Source organism: Grampus griseus (assembly GCF_964374135.1).
Source record: "Grampus griseus genome assembly, chromosome: 6".
In the NCBI taxonomy this organism is placed as follows: Eukaryota; Metazoa; Chordata; class Mammalia; order Artiodactyla; family Delphinidae; genus Grampus; species Grampus griseus.
The window spans coordinates 8,503,584-8,521,476 of record NC_139000.1 but is presented as its reverse complement, the minus strand read 5'-3'; the positions used below and the strand labels follow the sequence as shown (position 1 = coordinate 8,521,476).

The window sequence follows — 17,893 nt, the reverse complement described above, 5'->3', positions numbered from 1 at the left end:
ATATATGTTAGTTTCCTAGTCTAATTTTATTTTTTACTTGGTTACTGCTGTGATTTTTGCCACCCCAGGTGGCTTGTGGGATCTTGATTCACAAACCTGGGGCTGGGCCAAAACTCCTGCAGTGGGAGCTCTGAGTCCAAACCACTGGACTAATAGAGAACCTCAAACCCCAGGGAATATTCATAGGAGTGAGGTCTCACAGAGTTCCTCATCTCAGCACCAAGACCCAGCTCTATCCAATAGCCTACAAACCCCAGTGTTAGAAGCCTCAGGCCTAACAACCAGTAAGACAAGAACACAATCCCACTCATTAAAAAAAAAAAAGAGAGAGATGGCAAACAAACATGTCACAGATGAAGGAGCAAGGTAAAAACCTACAAGACCAAATAAATGAAGAGGAGATAGGCAATCTACCTGAAAAAGAATTCAGAGTAATGATAGTAAAAATGATCCAGAATCTCGGAAATAGAATGGAGGCACAGATTGAGAAAATACAAGAAATGTTTAACAGAGATCGAGAAGAACTAAAGAACAAACAAACAGAGATGAACAACACAATAACTGAAATGAAAAATACACTAGAAGGAATCAATAACAGAATAACTGAGGCAGAAGAACGAATAAGTGAGCTGGAAGACAAAATGGTGGAAACAACTGCCGAGGAGCAGAATAAAGAAAAAAGAATGAAAAGAATTGAAGACAATCTCAGAGACCACTGGGACAACACTAAATGCACCAACATTCAAATTATAGGAGTCCCAGAAAAAGAAGAGAAAAAGGAAGGGTCTGAGAAAATATTTGAAGAGATTATAGTCGAAAACTTCCCTAACGTGGGAAAGGAAACAGTCACCCAAGTCCAGGAAGCACAGAGAGTCCCATACAGGGTAAACCCTAGGAAAAACACACCAAGACACATATTAATCAAATTAACAAAAATTAAATTCAAAGAAAAAATATTAAAAGGAGCAAGGGAAAAACAAAAAATAACATACAAAGGAATCCCCATAAGGTTATCAGCTGGTTTTTCAGGGAAAACTCTGCAGGCCAGAAGGGAGTGGCAGGATATACTTAAAGTGATGAAAGAGAAGAACCTACAACCAAGATTACTCTACCCAGCAAGGATCTCATTCAGATTTGATAGAGAAGTCAAAAGCTTTTCAGACAAACAAAAGCTAAGAGAATTCAGCACCACCAAACCAGCTCTACAACAAATGCTAAAGGAACTTCTCTAAGTGGGAAACACAAGAGAAGGAAAAGACCCACAAAAACAAACCCAAAACAATTAAGAAAATGGTAATAGGAACATACATATCGATAATAACCTTGAATGTAAATGGATTAAATGCCCCAACCAAAAGACACAGACTGGCTGAATGGATACAAAAAAAAAAAAGACCCATATATATGCTGTCTACAAGAGACCCACTTCAGACCTAGGGACACATACAGACTGAAAGTGAAGGGATAGAAAAAGATATTCCATGCAAATGGAAATCAAAAGAAAGCCAGAGTAGCAATACTTTTATCAGATAAAATAGACTTTAAAATAAAGACTGTTACAGGAGATAAGGAGGGACACTACATAATGATCAAAGGATCAATCCAAGAAGAAGATATAACAATTATAAATGTTTATGCACCCAGCATAGGAATCAATACATAAGGCAAATGCTAACAACCATGAAAGGAGAAATCAACAGTAACACAATAATAGTAGGGGACTTTAACACCCCACTTACACCAATGGACAGATCATCCAAACAGAAAATAAATAAGGAAACACAAGCTTTAAATGACACAATAGACCAGACAGATCTAATTGATATTTATAGAACATTCCACCCGAAAGTGGCAGAATACACTTTCTTCTCAAGGGCAAATGGAACATTCTCCAGGATCACATCTTGGGTCACAAATCACGCATCGGAAAATTTAAGAAAATTGAAATTATATCAAGCATCTTTTCTGACCACAACGCTGTGAGACTGGAAATCAATTACAGGAAAAAAACCGTAAAAAACACAAACACATGGAGGCTAAACAGTGCACTACTAAATAACCAAGAGATCACTGAAGAAATCAAAGAAGAAATTTAAAAATACATAGAAACAAATGACAATGAAAACACGATGACCTAAAACCTGTGGGATGCAGCAAGAGCAGTTCTAAGAGGGAAGTTTATAGCAATACAGTCTCACCTCAAGAAACAAGAAAAATCTCAAATAAGCAATCTAAATCTACACTTAAAACAACTAGAGAAAGAAGAACAAAGAAAACCCAAAGTCAGTAGAAGGAAAGAAATCATAAAGATCAGAGCAGAAATAAATGAAATAGAAACGAAGAAAACAATAGCAAAGATCAATAAAACTAAAAGCTGGTTCTTTGAGAAGATAAACAAAATTGATAAATCCTTAGCCAGACTCATCAAGAAAAAAAGAGAGAAGACGCAAATCAATAAAATTAGGAATGAAAAAGGAGAAATCACAACTGACACTGCGGAAATACAAAGGATTATAAGAGACTACTACAAACAACTATATGCCAATAGCATGGACAACCACAAAGAAATGGACAAATTCTTGGAAAGGTACAATTTTCCAAGACTGAACCGGGAAGAATTAGAAAATATAAACAGACCTGTCACAAGTAATGAAATTGAAACCATAATTAAAAATCTTCCAGCAAACGAAAGTCCAGGACCAGATGGCTTCACAGGCGAATTCTATCAAACATTTAGAGAAGAGCTAGCACCCATCCTTCTCAAATTCTTCCAAAAAATTGCAGAGGGAGAAACACTCCCAAATTCATTCTACAAAGCCATCATCGCCCTGATACCCAAACCAGAAAAAGATATCACAAGAAAAGAAAATTATAGACCAATATCCCTGAAAATCATAGATGCAAAAATCCTGAACAACATACTAGCAAACAGGATCCAACAGCACATTAAAAGGATCATACACCATGATTAAGTGGGATTTATCCCAGGGATGCAAGGATTCTTCAATATATGCAAATCAATCAATGTGATATACCACATTAATAAATTAAGGAATAAATACCGTGTGATCATCTCAATAGATGCAGAAAAAGCTTTTGACAAAATTCAAAACCCGTTTATGATAAAAACTCTCCAGAAAATGGTCATAGAGGGAACCTACCTCAACATAACAAATGCCATATATGACAGACCCACAGCAATCATTGTACTCAATGGTGAAAAACTGAAAGCATTTCCACTAAGATCAGGAACAAGACAAGGATGTCCACTCTCGCCACTCTTATTCAACATAGTTTTGGAAGTCCTAGCCACAGCAATCAGAGAAAAAAAAAGAAATAAAAGGAATACAAATTGAAAAAGAAAAAGTAAAACTTGTTGCTGTTGCCATGATACTATACATAGAAAATCCTATAGATGCCACCAGAAAACTGCTAGAACTAATCAATGAATTTGGTAAGGTTGCAGGATACAAAATTAATGCACAGAAATCTCTGGCATCCCTATACACCAACAGCAAAAAATCAGAAAGAGAAATTAAGGAAACACTCCCATTTACCACTGCAACAAAAAGAATAAAATACCTAGGAATAAACCTGCCTAAGGAGGTGAAAGACTTGTACTCAGAAAACTATAAGACACTGATGAAAGAAATCAAAGATGACATAAACAGATGGAGAAATATACCATGTTCTTGGATTGGAAGAATCAATATTGTGAAAATGACTATACTACCCAAAGCAATCTACAGATTCAGTGCAATCCCTATCAAAGTACCAATGGCATTCTTCACAGAATTAGAACAAAAATTTTTACAATTTATATGGAAACACAAAAGACCCTGAATAGCCAAAGCAATCCTGAGAAAGAAAAACAGACCTGGAGGAATCAGGCTCCCTGACTTCAAACTGTACCACAAAGCTACAGTAATCAAGACAGTATGGTACTGGAACAAAAACAGAAATATAGATCAATGGTACAAGGTAGAATGCCCAGAGATAAACCCACACACATATGGGCACCTAATTTACGACAGAGGAGGCAAAGACATACAATGGAGAAAAGATAGCCTCTTCAATAAGTGGTGCTGGGGAAACTGGACAGCTACGTGTAAAAGAATGAAATTAGAACACTCCCTAACACCATACACAAAAATAAACTCCAAATGGATTAAAGACTTAAATGTAACACCAGGCACTATAAAACTCTTAGAGGAAAACATAGGGAAAACACTCTTTGACATAAACCACAGCAAGATCTTTTTTGATCCACCTCCTAGAGTAACGGAAATAAAAACAAAAATAAACAAATGGGACTTAATAAACAAATGGGACTTAATAAAACTTAAAAGTTTTTTCACAGCAAAGGAAACCATAAACAAGACAAAAAGACAGCCCTCAGAATGGGAGAAAATATTTGCCAATGAAACAACAGACAAAGGATTAATCTCCAAAATATACAAACAGCTCATGGAGCTCAATATCAAAAAAACCAAACAATCCAGTTAAAAAATGGGCAGAAGACCTAAATAGACATTTCACCAAGGAAGACATACAGATGGCCAAGAGGCACATGAAAAGATGCTCAACATCACTAATTGTTAGAGAAATGCGAGTCAAAACTACAATGAGGTATCACCTCACGCCAGTCAGAATGGCCATCAACAAAAAATCTAGAAACAGTAAATGCTGGAAAGGGTGTGGTGAAAGGGAACCCTCCTGCACTGTTGGTGGGAATGTAAACTGATACAACCACTATGGAAAACAGTATGGAGTCTCCTTAAAAATCTAAAAATAGAACTACCGTATGACCCAGCAATCCCACTACTGGGCATATACCCTGAGAAAACCATAAATCAAAAAGACACATGCACCCCAGTGTTCATTGCAGCACTGTTTACAATAGCCAGGACATGGAAGCAACCTAAGTGTCCATTGACAGATGAATGGATAAAGAAGATGCGGCACATATATACAATGGAATATTTCTCAGCCATAAAAAGAAACAAAATTGAGTTATCTGTAGTGAGGTGGATGGACCTAGAGTCTGTCATACAGAGTGAAGTTAAGTCAGAAAGAGAAAAACAAATACTGTATGCGAACGCATATATATGGAATCTAAAAAAAAAAAAAAAAAGATGAACCTAGTTGCAGGGCAGGAATAAAGAGGTAGACATAGAAAATGGACTTGAGGACATGGGGTGGGGGGCAGAAGCTGGGGCGAAGTGAGAGTAGCATCGCCCCAATGTATAATAGTTGGCTGGTGGGAAGCAGCAGCATAGCACAGGGAGATCAGCTGGGTGCTTTGCGATGACCTAGAGGGGTGGGATAGGGAGGATGGGAGGGAGGCTCAAGAGGGAGGGGATATGGGGACATGTGTATGCATATGGCTGATTTGTTTTGTTGTGCAACAGAAACTAGCACCGTATTGTGAAGCAAGTATACTCCAATAAACATCTATTAAAAAAAAAAAAACTTTGCCAAATGGGAAGTTTCTATCTCTCTCTCACCTTCCAGCCTTGTACAAGGCAACACTTGCCTGCATTTCTGCCAAACTGCTGCTCCCTTAAGCATCCCTGTGTGTTCCTACCTCCAGGCCACTGCTCGTGCATTCTTTTGCTTCTGGAGCCTCTCCAGCCCCATTTCTGCTGGTTGAAAGCCTTCAAGACTCGTTTCTATGACCACCTCTTCCTGGTTCCTCCTTCCCATAATGGAGTTTGTTCTCTCCTTCCAGAGCACTCTCATAGTGTTTCTGACCCTTCCTTGCCTTAGCCAGCCTTTCCCATGGCTCAACCAGGTTGAACAAATTGGGGTGTACATTGGGTACCTGGCTCCTCACCCACACAGACCAACTCTGGACCCAGGATGGGCCCTTGGCAAACTTCTGTTCAAGGACCAATCACATCCTCCTGGCCCTGCTCTTGGGGCTTTGTGGGAATGTCTCCTGGGGTTGCCATGAGCAGATTTTTTTTTTTAATTAGCAAAATTATTGGAAATACATGATTAAAATTGTCCTACAAGATTATGCATTGTGTATGTATGTATGCATGTGAATGTATGTATGTGTATATGTGTATGTGCATATAAACTGTTAATAATTTTTTAAAAGATAAAATCATGACTCATACAAGTATAAATGAATACTTGTCAAATATTTTATTTAACTCATTAATTAGTATGAGAACCAGTAAGATATTACAACTGTATTCCAAGAGAACTGAGATTACTACACTTTTATGGTCAGGTAAAGAAGGCTGACATAATCTTTTTTTTTTTTTTTTTTTTTTTTTGCGGTACGCGAGCCTCTCACTGTTGTGGCCTCTCCCGTTGCGGAGCACAGGCTCTGGACACGCAGGCTCAGCGACCATGGCTCACGGGCCCAGCCGCTCCGCGGCATGTGGGATCCTCCCGGACCAGGGCACAAACCCGTGTCCCCTGCATCGGCAGGCGGACTCTCAACCACTGCGCCACCTGGGAATAATCTTTTTTTTTTTTTTTTTTTTTTTTTTTTTGCGGTATGCGGGCCTCTCACTGTTGTGGCCTCTCCCGCTGCGGAGCACAGGCTCCGGACGCGCAGGCGCAGCGGCCATGGCCCACGGGCCCAGCCGCTCCGCGGCATGTGGGATCCTCCCGGACCGGGGCACAAACCCGCGTCCCCTGCATCGGCAGGCGGACTCCCAACCACTGCGCCACCAGGGAAGCCCGGAATAATCTTTAAAATGGATAGAAAATTAGTCAGTTTTCCCAGGGTGATGATCAGTGGGATTCCATGAGACATCATATGCCTTTATATGGACTGGAATTATTTGCATTACTACGTTTTCTACAGGTTAACATCTATCTGTACAGAGTTTAAAATAGCCTTAGTCAAAGACAGATATGGACAGCTAGCCAGGACACTTACTAAATTTCAAAGTCATAGTTTTCTCTTATGTTACTTATAACAGTCTCCATTGCATCTAATATTTTACATTAGATATATGACTTTGTAGTTTATTTTTCAGAAACCAATAGTTTGTATCTAAAGAGGTAAAAATTACTTTTTTTAAAGCACCCTAGTTTCATTCCATACTCAGTCTGTTGAATCCATTGGTCCATAGATTATCCGCAGCACTAAAAATTCTTTCCATACCAACAGTAGACACTGGAATTAAAATAGAATTTTGAGCCAGTTTTAACGTATTTGAAGCAACAGGTTCTTCATTGAAAAGCGTTTCCACGTATCAAGAAATGTTATTTTGTTGAAAAACATTTCCATGTATCAAGAAATGTTATTCTCTCAAGGCAAGGGAACAAGATACCAACGTCCTCATAAAGTAGATTTGGAGGGCCTTATTTTTTTCTTCTATGGAGACAGCTTCCTGTTTTGAACTATTTACCAGAAGAAGGGAATTTTTCATCATTAGTCAAGTATGAGTGCCACATATAGGCTCTCAGAGCATGATAAGGGAAATTTCCAAAAGCAACCTGCTTCTTCAGGTGTTTGACCAAGATTTGTGATCTTCGTGACATTTGACCCTGTGGTTTATGGGTTCCATTTATCCCTTGCAGCTGATACTTGCCACCATGAAAATTATTTAAAATCAATATTCAGGGATTTTATTTTTACCTTGTAATTTTAGTTCACTTTGCTTATGTGGTTTTGCCCCTTTCTCAATCCTAATGTATATTTTTGCATTTTGCCTTACTTAATAGAGATTTTACCTGTTTTATTGTGATTTTTATAAAATTTAGTTCTTGGGTTTAGTTATCATGTCTATAGGTTAGGTGTTTAGTTATATATATATATATTTTAAAAAACATAATTCCTAATTTTATCTATTAATCAATTTCTCCTACTCCTGCTCCCCCACTCCGCCCAGTTTTCCTAGTTTCTTGAGTTGAATGTTAAGTTCATTTATATTCATATTGTTTAATTATATAAGAGTTAAAAACCATGCATTTTTCCTCTCAGTACAGTTTTGGCCTCATCACATAGTTTAACCTATAGTGATCTATACGTTTTATATGTTTATGGTTTGTAAATAGTCCATTACCTTGGCTTTTATTTCTTCTTTTACCCAAGAATTATTGGAGTGTTCAAAAATTTCCAAGGAGTTGAATTTTTAAATTGTCATTGTTAGTTTTCTCATTCTTTTGTTCAACAGATCTTTAGGCAGTGTTTTCTCTGTGTCAGGAACCATACCAGTTGCAGGGAATAGTGGAGTGAATACAACCAGCATGGTCACCACCTTCATGGGAGTCTTCATTTGCTGAGGGAACCACAGATATAATCGTACAGATGATCACAATCGTGATAAATATTATGGAAGGGAAATCTCAGGGTGGCCCAATACTTCTAAACTTTACTAGAAGTGAAGTTGCCTGTTGTATTTAGTGAACTTTTCCTTAATTTTATTTCCTTACCTCTTTTCCTGAACATGAATGCTTTTAGTATCTGTTTGACTTAGGTAGGCAGATAATTTGTTTTCTTGCATGTAGTTCTGATGGTTTCTTCCATGTAGTTCTGATGGTTTCTTCCTGAGGCTTCCTGTAAACTCTAAAATCTAAAGGACCCTCAATTCACATGAGGTTTCCAGTTTATGGCTCTACTTGTAATAAAAGTTTAAAACATGTAAAAGTTGGGCTTCCCTGGTGGCACAGTGGTTGAGAGTCTGCCTGCCGATGCAGGGGACACGGGTTCGTGCCCCGGTCCGGGAGGATCCCGCATGCCGCGGAGCGGCTGGGCCCGTGAGCCATGGCCGCTGAGCCTGCGCGTCCGGAGCCTGTGCTCCACAACGGGAGAGGCCACAACAGTGAGAGGCCCGCGTACCACAAACAAACAAACAAACAAACAAAAACATGTACAAGTAAATGCTGTTATATTTTGAATAAACAAATCCTATATTTAAAAAATGAAACTTAAAAGAATTTTTCCAGCATAATACATGCACATGAATTTTAAAAATCACTAAGTACTGAAAGTCTTAGTGAAACAACTAACACTCATTGCTCTGTCTCTCCATACCCCATTCATTCCCCCAGAGGCAGACACTCAGAGTTATTTAGTGGTTTCTTCTGGTAATTTCTGCCATGTTTCCATCAATGAGTTTTTGCTACAATTTCTTGATCCACTCACTTTAGACAGTATGTGGTGACTTCTTCGTATGATGGATGTTGGTTTAGTTTTCCTGAACCACCTTTCCTCCTTCTTCAAAAACGCTCATGTTACTATGGTTAAATCTCTTTTATTAAATGAGTATTCATGTTTTAATTATTAGGAATGTGCAACTATGGTTCTCTGTATAGTCAAGTGGTTAACTACGAATAACATGTCTTTTCTGGAATACTCTTTTGTTTCCCCGGCATTTCTAAATCTCTCTCTCTCTCTTTTTTTTCCATTAATTTACTTATTTTTGGCTGCATTCGGTCTTCGTTGCTGCGCGTGGGCTTTCTCTAGTTGCGGAGAGTGGGGTCTACTGTTTGTTGCAGTGCGCAGGCTTCTCACTGCAGTGGCTGGTCTTGTTGCAGAGCACGGGCTCTAGGCACGTAGGCTTCAGTAGTTGTGGCTCGCGGGCTCTAGAGCACAGGCTCAGTAGTTGTGGCGCACGGGCTTAGTTGCTCCGCGGCATGTGGGATCTTCCCGGACCAGGGTTTGAACCAGTGTCCCTTGCATTGGCAGGCGTATTCTTAACCACTGCGCCACCGGGGAAGTTCCTCTAAATCTCTTTTAAGGAAAAATTCTTACTCTAGCTACCACTTATCTACCATATATTTTATATGTATATGTAAATACACACATAAACATATATAATATCTTACCAGATTTTTATGTATTGTATATAAAATCTTTATTTCATTTAATTTTATTTTTATTATACATAATAAATATATCCACCCGCCCCCCCCACAAATGTGCTGTTCTGTCAGGTTTTCTATCAAGACTTCTCTTTCTCTGGAGACATCTCTTCTGGGCTTGATAGATGTAGACCAGTCATTCTTGAGTCTTGCTGTTTATCTGTCATCTCCCTTTACTACTGCTGGACTGGGTCCACTGTTTCCTATATCCCATATCTTCCTGGACTTGGTTTATTCTTTTCATTTTGCTGGGGGAAGTTCTCAAGTAGTATGCAAATGCTTGCATGGGAGATAGATGTTCTGAGCTTTTTTTCATGTTTTCTAGCATGCTGTGCATTCCTACTGAGGAATCTGATGCCATCCTGGATCTCGCTTGTGGGCACATAATGGAGCCGATGAGTGTAGTTAACCAGTCCCAGCCCTCTGAATGTGTGTGTGAGTGTGTGTGGGTAAGGATGGAGGGTGGGTAGGAAGTATGTGTGTAGAGAAAAGGTTAACAGAAAGAGGTGTGGCCTGGAGGAGCCTGGTTTTAAATTTAGGAAGCATGCAAATGTGGCTGCCTTTGGTTGTCCCACTCCACTAAAGAACCCCAGTTGTTGGTTTGAGGTCAATCTTCAGGGTGGTTTTTAGGGACATCCTCCAGGGCTCGAATCATGTTGGCCTGGTCATGCCTATGTCGGGACACAGATGTCCTGCTGATCAACTCTGTGGTGCCATGCATAGAGGCACTTGACAGGCTAGGCAGATAGGCCAAACATGCCAGGGGACAAGGGCAATCCCTCAGCTGGGTCCAGAGACCCAGTGGAGGGAGCATTGGGCCCCAGGATGGCTCAGCTGCAGTGTGTGTGAGGATAACACAGGGATTTGTCTGACTGCTGGATGAACATGGTGGCTGCCAAAGGATTCGGTGGGGTTCTAGGTTTCATTAATAAAGAGATGACCTGCCAGCCAAGGGGGTGAGGGGCCTGCTCAACTTTACAATGGGGAAATTCACAACTAGAGTATCTGGTTCTCATCTGGGTATAGGTAGTTCATTTAGTGAATTCCTTATCCTTAAATGTTCATTTCAAATGCCTCTCTCTATACAGCTTTCCTTGACGCTTCCCTCGCCCATAATTTACTTGTTGTTTGTCTGGGTTCTCGGTCTCTATTTATTTATTTACCATGTTGCTATAATATACATTTTTCTCCTCTATTGAATCAAGTTCCCCAAAGATACTCTGACAAGTCACTTAATCCTTGTGATTATGAACCTGAAATAGTGGCAGTAACCCTGGCTCCATTTTCGTCCCTGGGCTTTGTAAAGACCAGATGAGTTGTATGTTACGGTACTTTACAAACAACAAATGGGAAATGGAGTGATTTCCTGTCCATTTGTTAATGTGATGAATAACAGCCTTAAATTAGCAAGCCAGTTAGGCAGCCGTCATCCCTAGCATCTGTGTAGCATCCCCACCCTGATGTGTCCTGAATTTCTCAATGGAAAAAAAAAAAAAACAGCTTGCTATTTACTCTCCAACTTCTCTATCACTGGGACCTTCCTTTCGGGTTTTTCTTTTGCCTCTCCTCTCTGAAGTCCTTAAGCTGTCACTGCTCACCTGGGCTGCACCCTCTGTGCACTCCAGAGGCTGCACCCCCTGTGACTCCAGAGGCTGAGGATCAAGGAATTGGCCGACGCAGCCTGAGTTCGCTGGTGCACCAGGCATGGCCTTAGTTTGGAATTTGCAGACCTGGGTCCCAGGAACCCAAAGGGGCTATTTCAGTACAAAAGGCCAGCTTCCCCTGGTGCTGGACAGTCACTGTTCTACTTCTCTCTGCTGTGTGATAGAGCTATTGACCACTGGCCTATCTCAGTCTGACTGATGTGACAGGGCTGCTGGTCCCGGTCCTTGCACAGACCATGGGGTCTCAACACCACACTTGACCAAGGATGCTCCTGGCCTAGGGTCCACACCTCCATTTATTCTCCTGGGCTCCGCCATGGATCTCAGATCCCAGAGGCACTGGCCCTGGAAGCTAAACTTGGGGGTGCCCAGCATCAGTCACATGCTGTGCCAAAGCCAGCCCTCTCTGGCTGATCCTTCCCCACATTCTCTTTTTCAAGCTTGCTCTCAGCCTAGACTCCTTTTCTTAAAGCCATTTTATTCAAGGAGACTTATTGCCATTTCCTGGCACTGGGCCTTGACTTGGGACCTGCAGGATGACCACAGCATGAGTCCTTAGCGTCAAGTCTGGAGAACCAGGATTCAGTTTCTATTTCTTTCTTCCAAGAAGCCTCCTTATGAACACTGAGCCATCCCTTCCCTGGTGACCAGCTTTACATTCCAGAGATCTCAGTCATGAGGGCTCTTACTTCTCTAATCTCTGGGCTGTGGGTGCCTGCTCATCCTGTATTTGCATAACTAAATCACCCCTTAGATGACTGCATATGGAAAAGAAGTTTGGCTTATTTTGAGTAGAACACCGTACCCAGTGTAAATATGACACAGTCATAGACCACAGGGAATCTGGAGGAGATAGACCAGATTGGAGAGATGGCCTGGCTATGTGTGCAGCACACGCAGGTGAAGCGTATGAGATCTTCCAGGGCCTTTAGCAATGTCAGAGATGTTGAGGAGAGAGCAAGAAGCTCTCTGTGGACACAGGGAGAGAGACCTGATGTGACTGTGAAATAGCTCTAGGTGACCTTGAGCAATTTGCTTTACTCTCTGAGCTCCTTGCTGTTGCAGGGTCTATGCGCCGTGAAGGTGGGTGCTATGCAGGGGATTCTGGCATCATCTAGAACAAGGGACTAGGTAACTTTGGAGGGTATCTTCCAAGTGTGAGACTATGAAAAATGACAAAGTCGAGGCTATGAAACACTCCATCTCTACATGAAACAGCACCTTAAAATCCTTAGTTGTGCCCAGGATTCTGCACATCATAGACGTGCCATTTGGGACATTTCCTTTTAGTTTTCATCTGCAGTTATCCTTTCTCTTTTGCTTCTTCCAGCTTATTTCTCTTCTCTCTCATACTCTGTTTTTTTCTCACTCCAGCTGTTGAATAGAAAAGACAAGACCACCTTTGAGAAATTGGACTACCTGATGTCTAAAGAAGATAATTACAAGCGGACTCGGGAATATATCCGAAGCCTGAAGATGGTTCCCAGTATTCCCTATCTAGGTAGGAGTCTGAATTGGATTATTATTTTTTAAGAAACCTGCTCACTGCCAGATAAGATGTTTTTACAATTTCTAGTTGAGAAATTTCCATGAAGCAGCATGGGCCATGGATAAAGAGGTGATTGGTTGGCTCCTTGGGTTAGAACAGGCTATTGATACTTCCTAAAGATGGGAATTTCCTGATGAGAGTCTTGAAACAAGGGATATTCTGCTGCTAATACAAATGATCTGTGAATCCCAAGCCTCCCCAGCCTGCAGCTCAGAAGGGTCACAGGACTCTTACTGGTTTATCCACATCTTCTTGAACTGGGGGAACTCAGGCCCAAACCCCTCTCTTCTGATTCTCTGGACATTATTAATATATAAGATTTGTTCCAACAGAATTATTATAATGATTATTGATTTTACTGATTCGAAAATAATACATGTTCATTGCAAGGAACTTGGAAGAGAAGAAAATTAGTAGCATTTTCTTTCCCACCTAGAGATAATCCCTGTTTTGCTTCATATCTTTTCATTCGTTTGGATGCATATAGAATCTGTATGTTTACTCTGTCGTGAACATTTAATGTTATTACCTGCATTTCTATACTATGGCTCAGTCCCATCACATGGATTTGTGCAACTGGGATCTCTCTAATATTGACATTTGTCTATACATTTTTGCTATTAAAATTTTGCAGTGGGCATCCCTGTTGCAAAAATCACCTATATAGTTAGGAATCTTACCTTGTAATAAATTCCTGGAAGTGTGATTACTGGGTCAAAACTTTGCAAAATTGTGTGCCTTTTCATGTATACTTCAAAACACTCTCCGGAGAGGTTGTAACAACTTATATTTTCATTAGAAGGGGAAGAAATTGCCTATTTTCCCCATGTGCACAAATGCTGTGTATTTTCATGTGCTTTTTTTTTTTTTCTTTTCCTTTCTTTTTTTTTTCTTTTGCCAGTTTGACGGGTGAAAAGTATTTCTTGTGGTTTGGTTTTTCACAGTTACGGTAATTTTATGAAAATTTTCTATCTCTTTATGATATAAAATAGTATTAAGAACAAGGGAAATAAAGGTTTTATGGAAGTGACTCCTAGTATTTTCAGAAATCTAGTGTAAGTTTTTTGAGATACATTTTTGACAACTTTTAACTGTCCTCTATGAGCATTGTGTATTTAATTTTCTAATTCTTTTAAATCTAATTTGGAAAACTTAATGTTAGTATAAAATTGTCCATTTGACCCAAGTTTTTGAAATTATTAGCATAAAGTTTTTCCTCACTTAATGTTTTTGAACATAGGGTTTTATATACTCACTATAAATGTTAACCTCCTGTGTATGTATGGTTATATTTGCTTTGCATTCCTAATTGTTTTCATTTTTGTTTTCTCTTTCTGTTTTTAATTTGCTTTGCCAGAGGTACGTCTGTTGGTCTTTCCAAAGAATTAGACTTCGTATTTGTTTATCAGTCACATTGTCTTCCTGCTTTCTAATCTACTATATTCCATTAGTCTAGGATGTGCTTTTCTCCTCCACATTTTTAAATCTCTCAAATTGGGATGCATCTTTCAATTGATGCTAACAAAGCATTGTGACATTGTTTAATTGGCAGCAGTTTTTCTTAGTGTTACATAAAATTATGGTGCATCCTAAATTTATAATAGATGACATCCTAAATTTGACGAAATATGGAATTTACGCGTTTGTCTTTTATAATTCATTTCTTCTGCTTTCCTTAAGTTGTTTTGTTATTGTAAACAAATTATTGGCTTATTTGTATATATATTATTCTTTCTACTTTCATTTGGAAAACAGTTAAGGGTATATATTTCCATCTAATTGCTGCTTTTGTTGTATCCTACATGTTTTAATGCATAGTGTACTCAGTGATATCTTTAAATGTTCTGTAATTATAGTTTCAGTTTTTCTTTTATCCAAGTGTATTTAAGGTAGTGGTTTTTTTTAATTTTCAAGGGCTTGAGTTTTTATTTTTGGTTTTTTCAAATGGCTTTATTGAGTTATAATTCATGTAGCATCCATTTAAAATGTACAATCGATGGTTTTTAGTATATTCACAAAGTTGTACGACCATAAGTGCAGTCAATTTTAGAACTTTTTAATCACCCCAACGAGAAACCCCATACCCATTCATAGTCACTCCTTTTCCTTCTAGCCACCTGCCTTCCACCCCCTCACCCTCAGCCCTAGATGAACTGCTAATCTACTTTCTGTCTTCATAGATTTGCTTATTTGGGACATTTCATATGAATTGAATTGTACAATGTGGTCTTTTATGACTGGCTTCTTTCCCTGAGCATCATGTTTTCAAGGTTCATTCCTGTTAGAGCATGATCAGTATTTCATTCCTCCTTATTGCCAAATAATATTCCATTGAATGGATGTACCACATTTTATTTATCTATCATCATTTGACGGATATGTGAGTTGTTTCACTTTTTGGATAACACTATTTTGGCTCACTATTTCACTATTATGCATAACACAGCTATGAAGGGCTTTGGTTTTTAAAAATGGTCTTCTCTCTAATTTTTTTTAACATTGTTTTAGAACATATGCTTTCTAGGTTTTTTAAAATGTTTGATATTTGTCTTGTGGTTTAATATAACATCAGTTGGTATAAATATTTCATGGGCGCTGGAAAAGATGTAATCTCTCAAGTTACTCTTATCATTACAACATTCACATTTTTCATTTTTGACAACCTGGTCTGTCAAGGACAGAAATATGTCTTAGAGTCCCCTTGCATTTCTAACAGTTTCTGCCTTACATTATTTAGTATACAGTTGGCCCTCCATATCCCTAGGTTCTGCATTCATGGATTCAGCCAACTCTCGACTGAAAGTATTCTGGAAAAAAAATCCACAAAGTTCCAAAAAGTAAAGCTTGAACTTGCCAGGTGCTGGCAACTATTTATATAGCTTTTAATCGTATTAGGTGTTACAAGTAACCCAGAGATGATTTAAAGTGTAGGGGAGTGTGTGTGTAGGTTATATGCAAATACTATGCCATTTCACATAAGGGACTTGAGCATCCCTGGATTTTGGTATCTGCAGGGGCCCTGGGGCCAATCCCACATGGATACCAACGAATGACTATATAGAAGTTTATAACAGTTGCAGATTCATTATGAAGTGTGTCCCATACAAAATGATCTTGATTCCATTTATTATTTGCTTTTATTTCGTTAGTGTTAATTCTTTGAAATCTGATTTATTTTTCCTTTGCATTCATTTTATAAATCTTTGACTATATTTTGCATTTTAATATTTTAAGTTGTTTTGTCTTAAGTGTGATCCTTAAAAACCGTATGTAGTTGGGCCCAATATGAGAGATCTTGCCTTTATTAGGGGAGTAAAAGTCCTTCCCATTTGTTTAGACTTAAGCCATGTTATTGCATTATCACTCTTTTTTCACGCTTCCTTATCCTGTCCTTGTTCTCATCTTACTGCTTGCTGTAAACTACAGCGCCTTTCCTCTCAGATCTGCAGGTGGAGGGCATGTTGGTGTGCGCAGCTCCCAAGCCCACTCCCACCTTGCCTGGGGCTAATCAATTGGAGGATGGGTTGATGGCATTAGGGTGCAGCCCACTGGTTCAACTAGCAGAGGTGCTCCAGGATCGTTAAGGATGGCCTCTTCTCTCTCGTAAAATGATCACAAGAGCTGCTGTTGATTGTCTCCTTTCTCTGTGCCCAGTACCTTGCTAGGTATTTTAATGCACCATCTCAATGAATGCTCACAAAATGGCCCAGTGAATAAGCAGGTGCTGAGAGGTTGCCCCGGGTCACATAACTGGAGAGTGGCAGAGCCAGGCCTTGGCCCAGTGGTGCGGCTATAAGCCCTAAGTTCTTTTTTTTATTAATTAATTTTTTTTATTTTTGGCTGTGTTGGGTCTTCGTTTCTGTGTGAGGGCTTTCTCTAGTTGTGGCAAGCGGGGGCCACTCTTCATCGCGGTGTGCGGGCCTCTCACTATCGCGGCCTCTCTTGTTGTGGAGCACAGGCTCCAGACGTGCAGGCTCAGTAGTTGTGGCTCACAGGCCTAGTTGCTCCGCGGCATGTGGGATCCTCCCAGACCAGGGCTCGAACCCATGTCCCCTGCATTGGCAGGCAGATTCTCAACCACTGCGCCACCAGGGAAGCCCTAAGCCCTAAGCTCTTAACACTGCCCTCTCCTGACAGCCTACCTCCACTGTTCAGGTCATTATTTTCCTACTCCTCCCTTTCAGTTGCCACCTGTATGTCCTCTGCCATTTATGACTTGTGAATGGCCTCCATCGGGTGCTATGTGAAGTGGGATGAATTGTCTTGGCTCTTTCTTGTGACACTCTGTTCTTGGACCACAAACCAGTGCTGTCTTGGGCTTCTGAGAGATTGGTCGGTGGGCCTCAGCCAAGGGCTGACTCAGTGAATACCATCTCCCCTTGCTGACCTGTGTCCCTTCTCATCAGACTCAGCGTATGCTCCCAGACCCCTCCCTTTCAGATGAGTCCCCTATTCAGGCCTCTGGCCAGATGCCCCTCGTGCGTGACCATGATGGCTCTCATCAGGCCGCAGGATAGGTCCACACTTGCAGCGGACATGTAGTCCGTGCCAGGGCCCCTTGCCACTGAGTTTTTGGACAGATGCCCCCTCCTTGTCCCTGATCACCTCATCTCAGCTGCCTCTTCCTGGCAGGTACTTCCCAAGAGACTCCGTACGGGCCTCTGTTCTCCTGTAAGACCCTCCTTGTCCCTGAGTGAGCCTAGCTCCACCGCCTGCTCCTATTCCTTCCCTGCTACGAGGATTTCCCTCCCCACTTGAGCCAATCGGACTGCATTTCTCATCCTTGCATCAGAATGACTCCTGCAGTGTACAAGTCAGACTGAAAGAACAGGAGGCGACTCCAATG

The 17,893-nt window shown here is 40.3% G+C and overlaps 1 protein-coding gene across 3 annotated transcripts in view; it reads left to right on the top strand.

Moving 5' to 3' along the window:
* Positions 1 to 17,893, top strand: part of RALGPS1 (Ral GEF with PH domain and SH3 binding motif 1) — a 282,818-nt gene that overhangs the window by 125,572 nt on the left and 139,353 nt on the right. For all 3 annotated transcript variants that reach the window (XM_082657473.1, XM_082657474.1, XM_082657475.1), the window contains one exon: positions 12,873 to 12,999. In XM_082657473.1, coding sequence (XP_082513599.1) covers positions 12,873 to 12,999 — 127 coding nt within the window. The remainder of the gene's footprint in view (positions 1 to 12,872; positions 13,000 to 17,893) is intronic.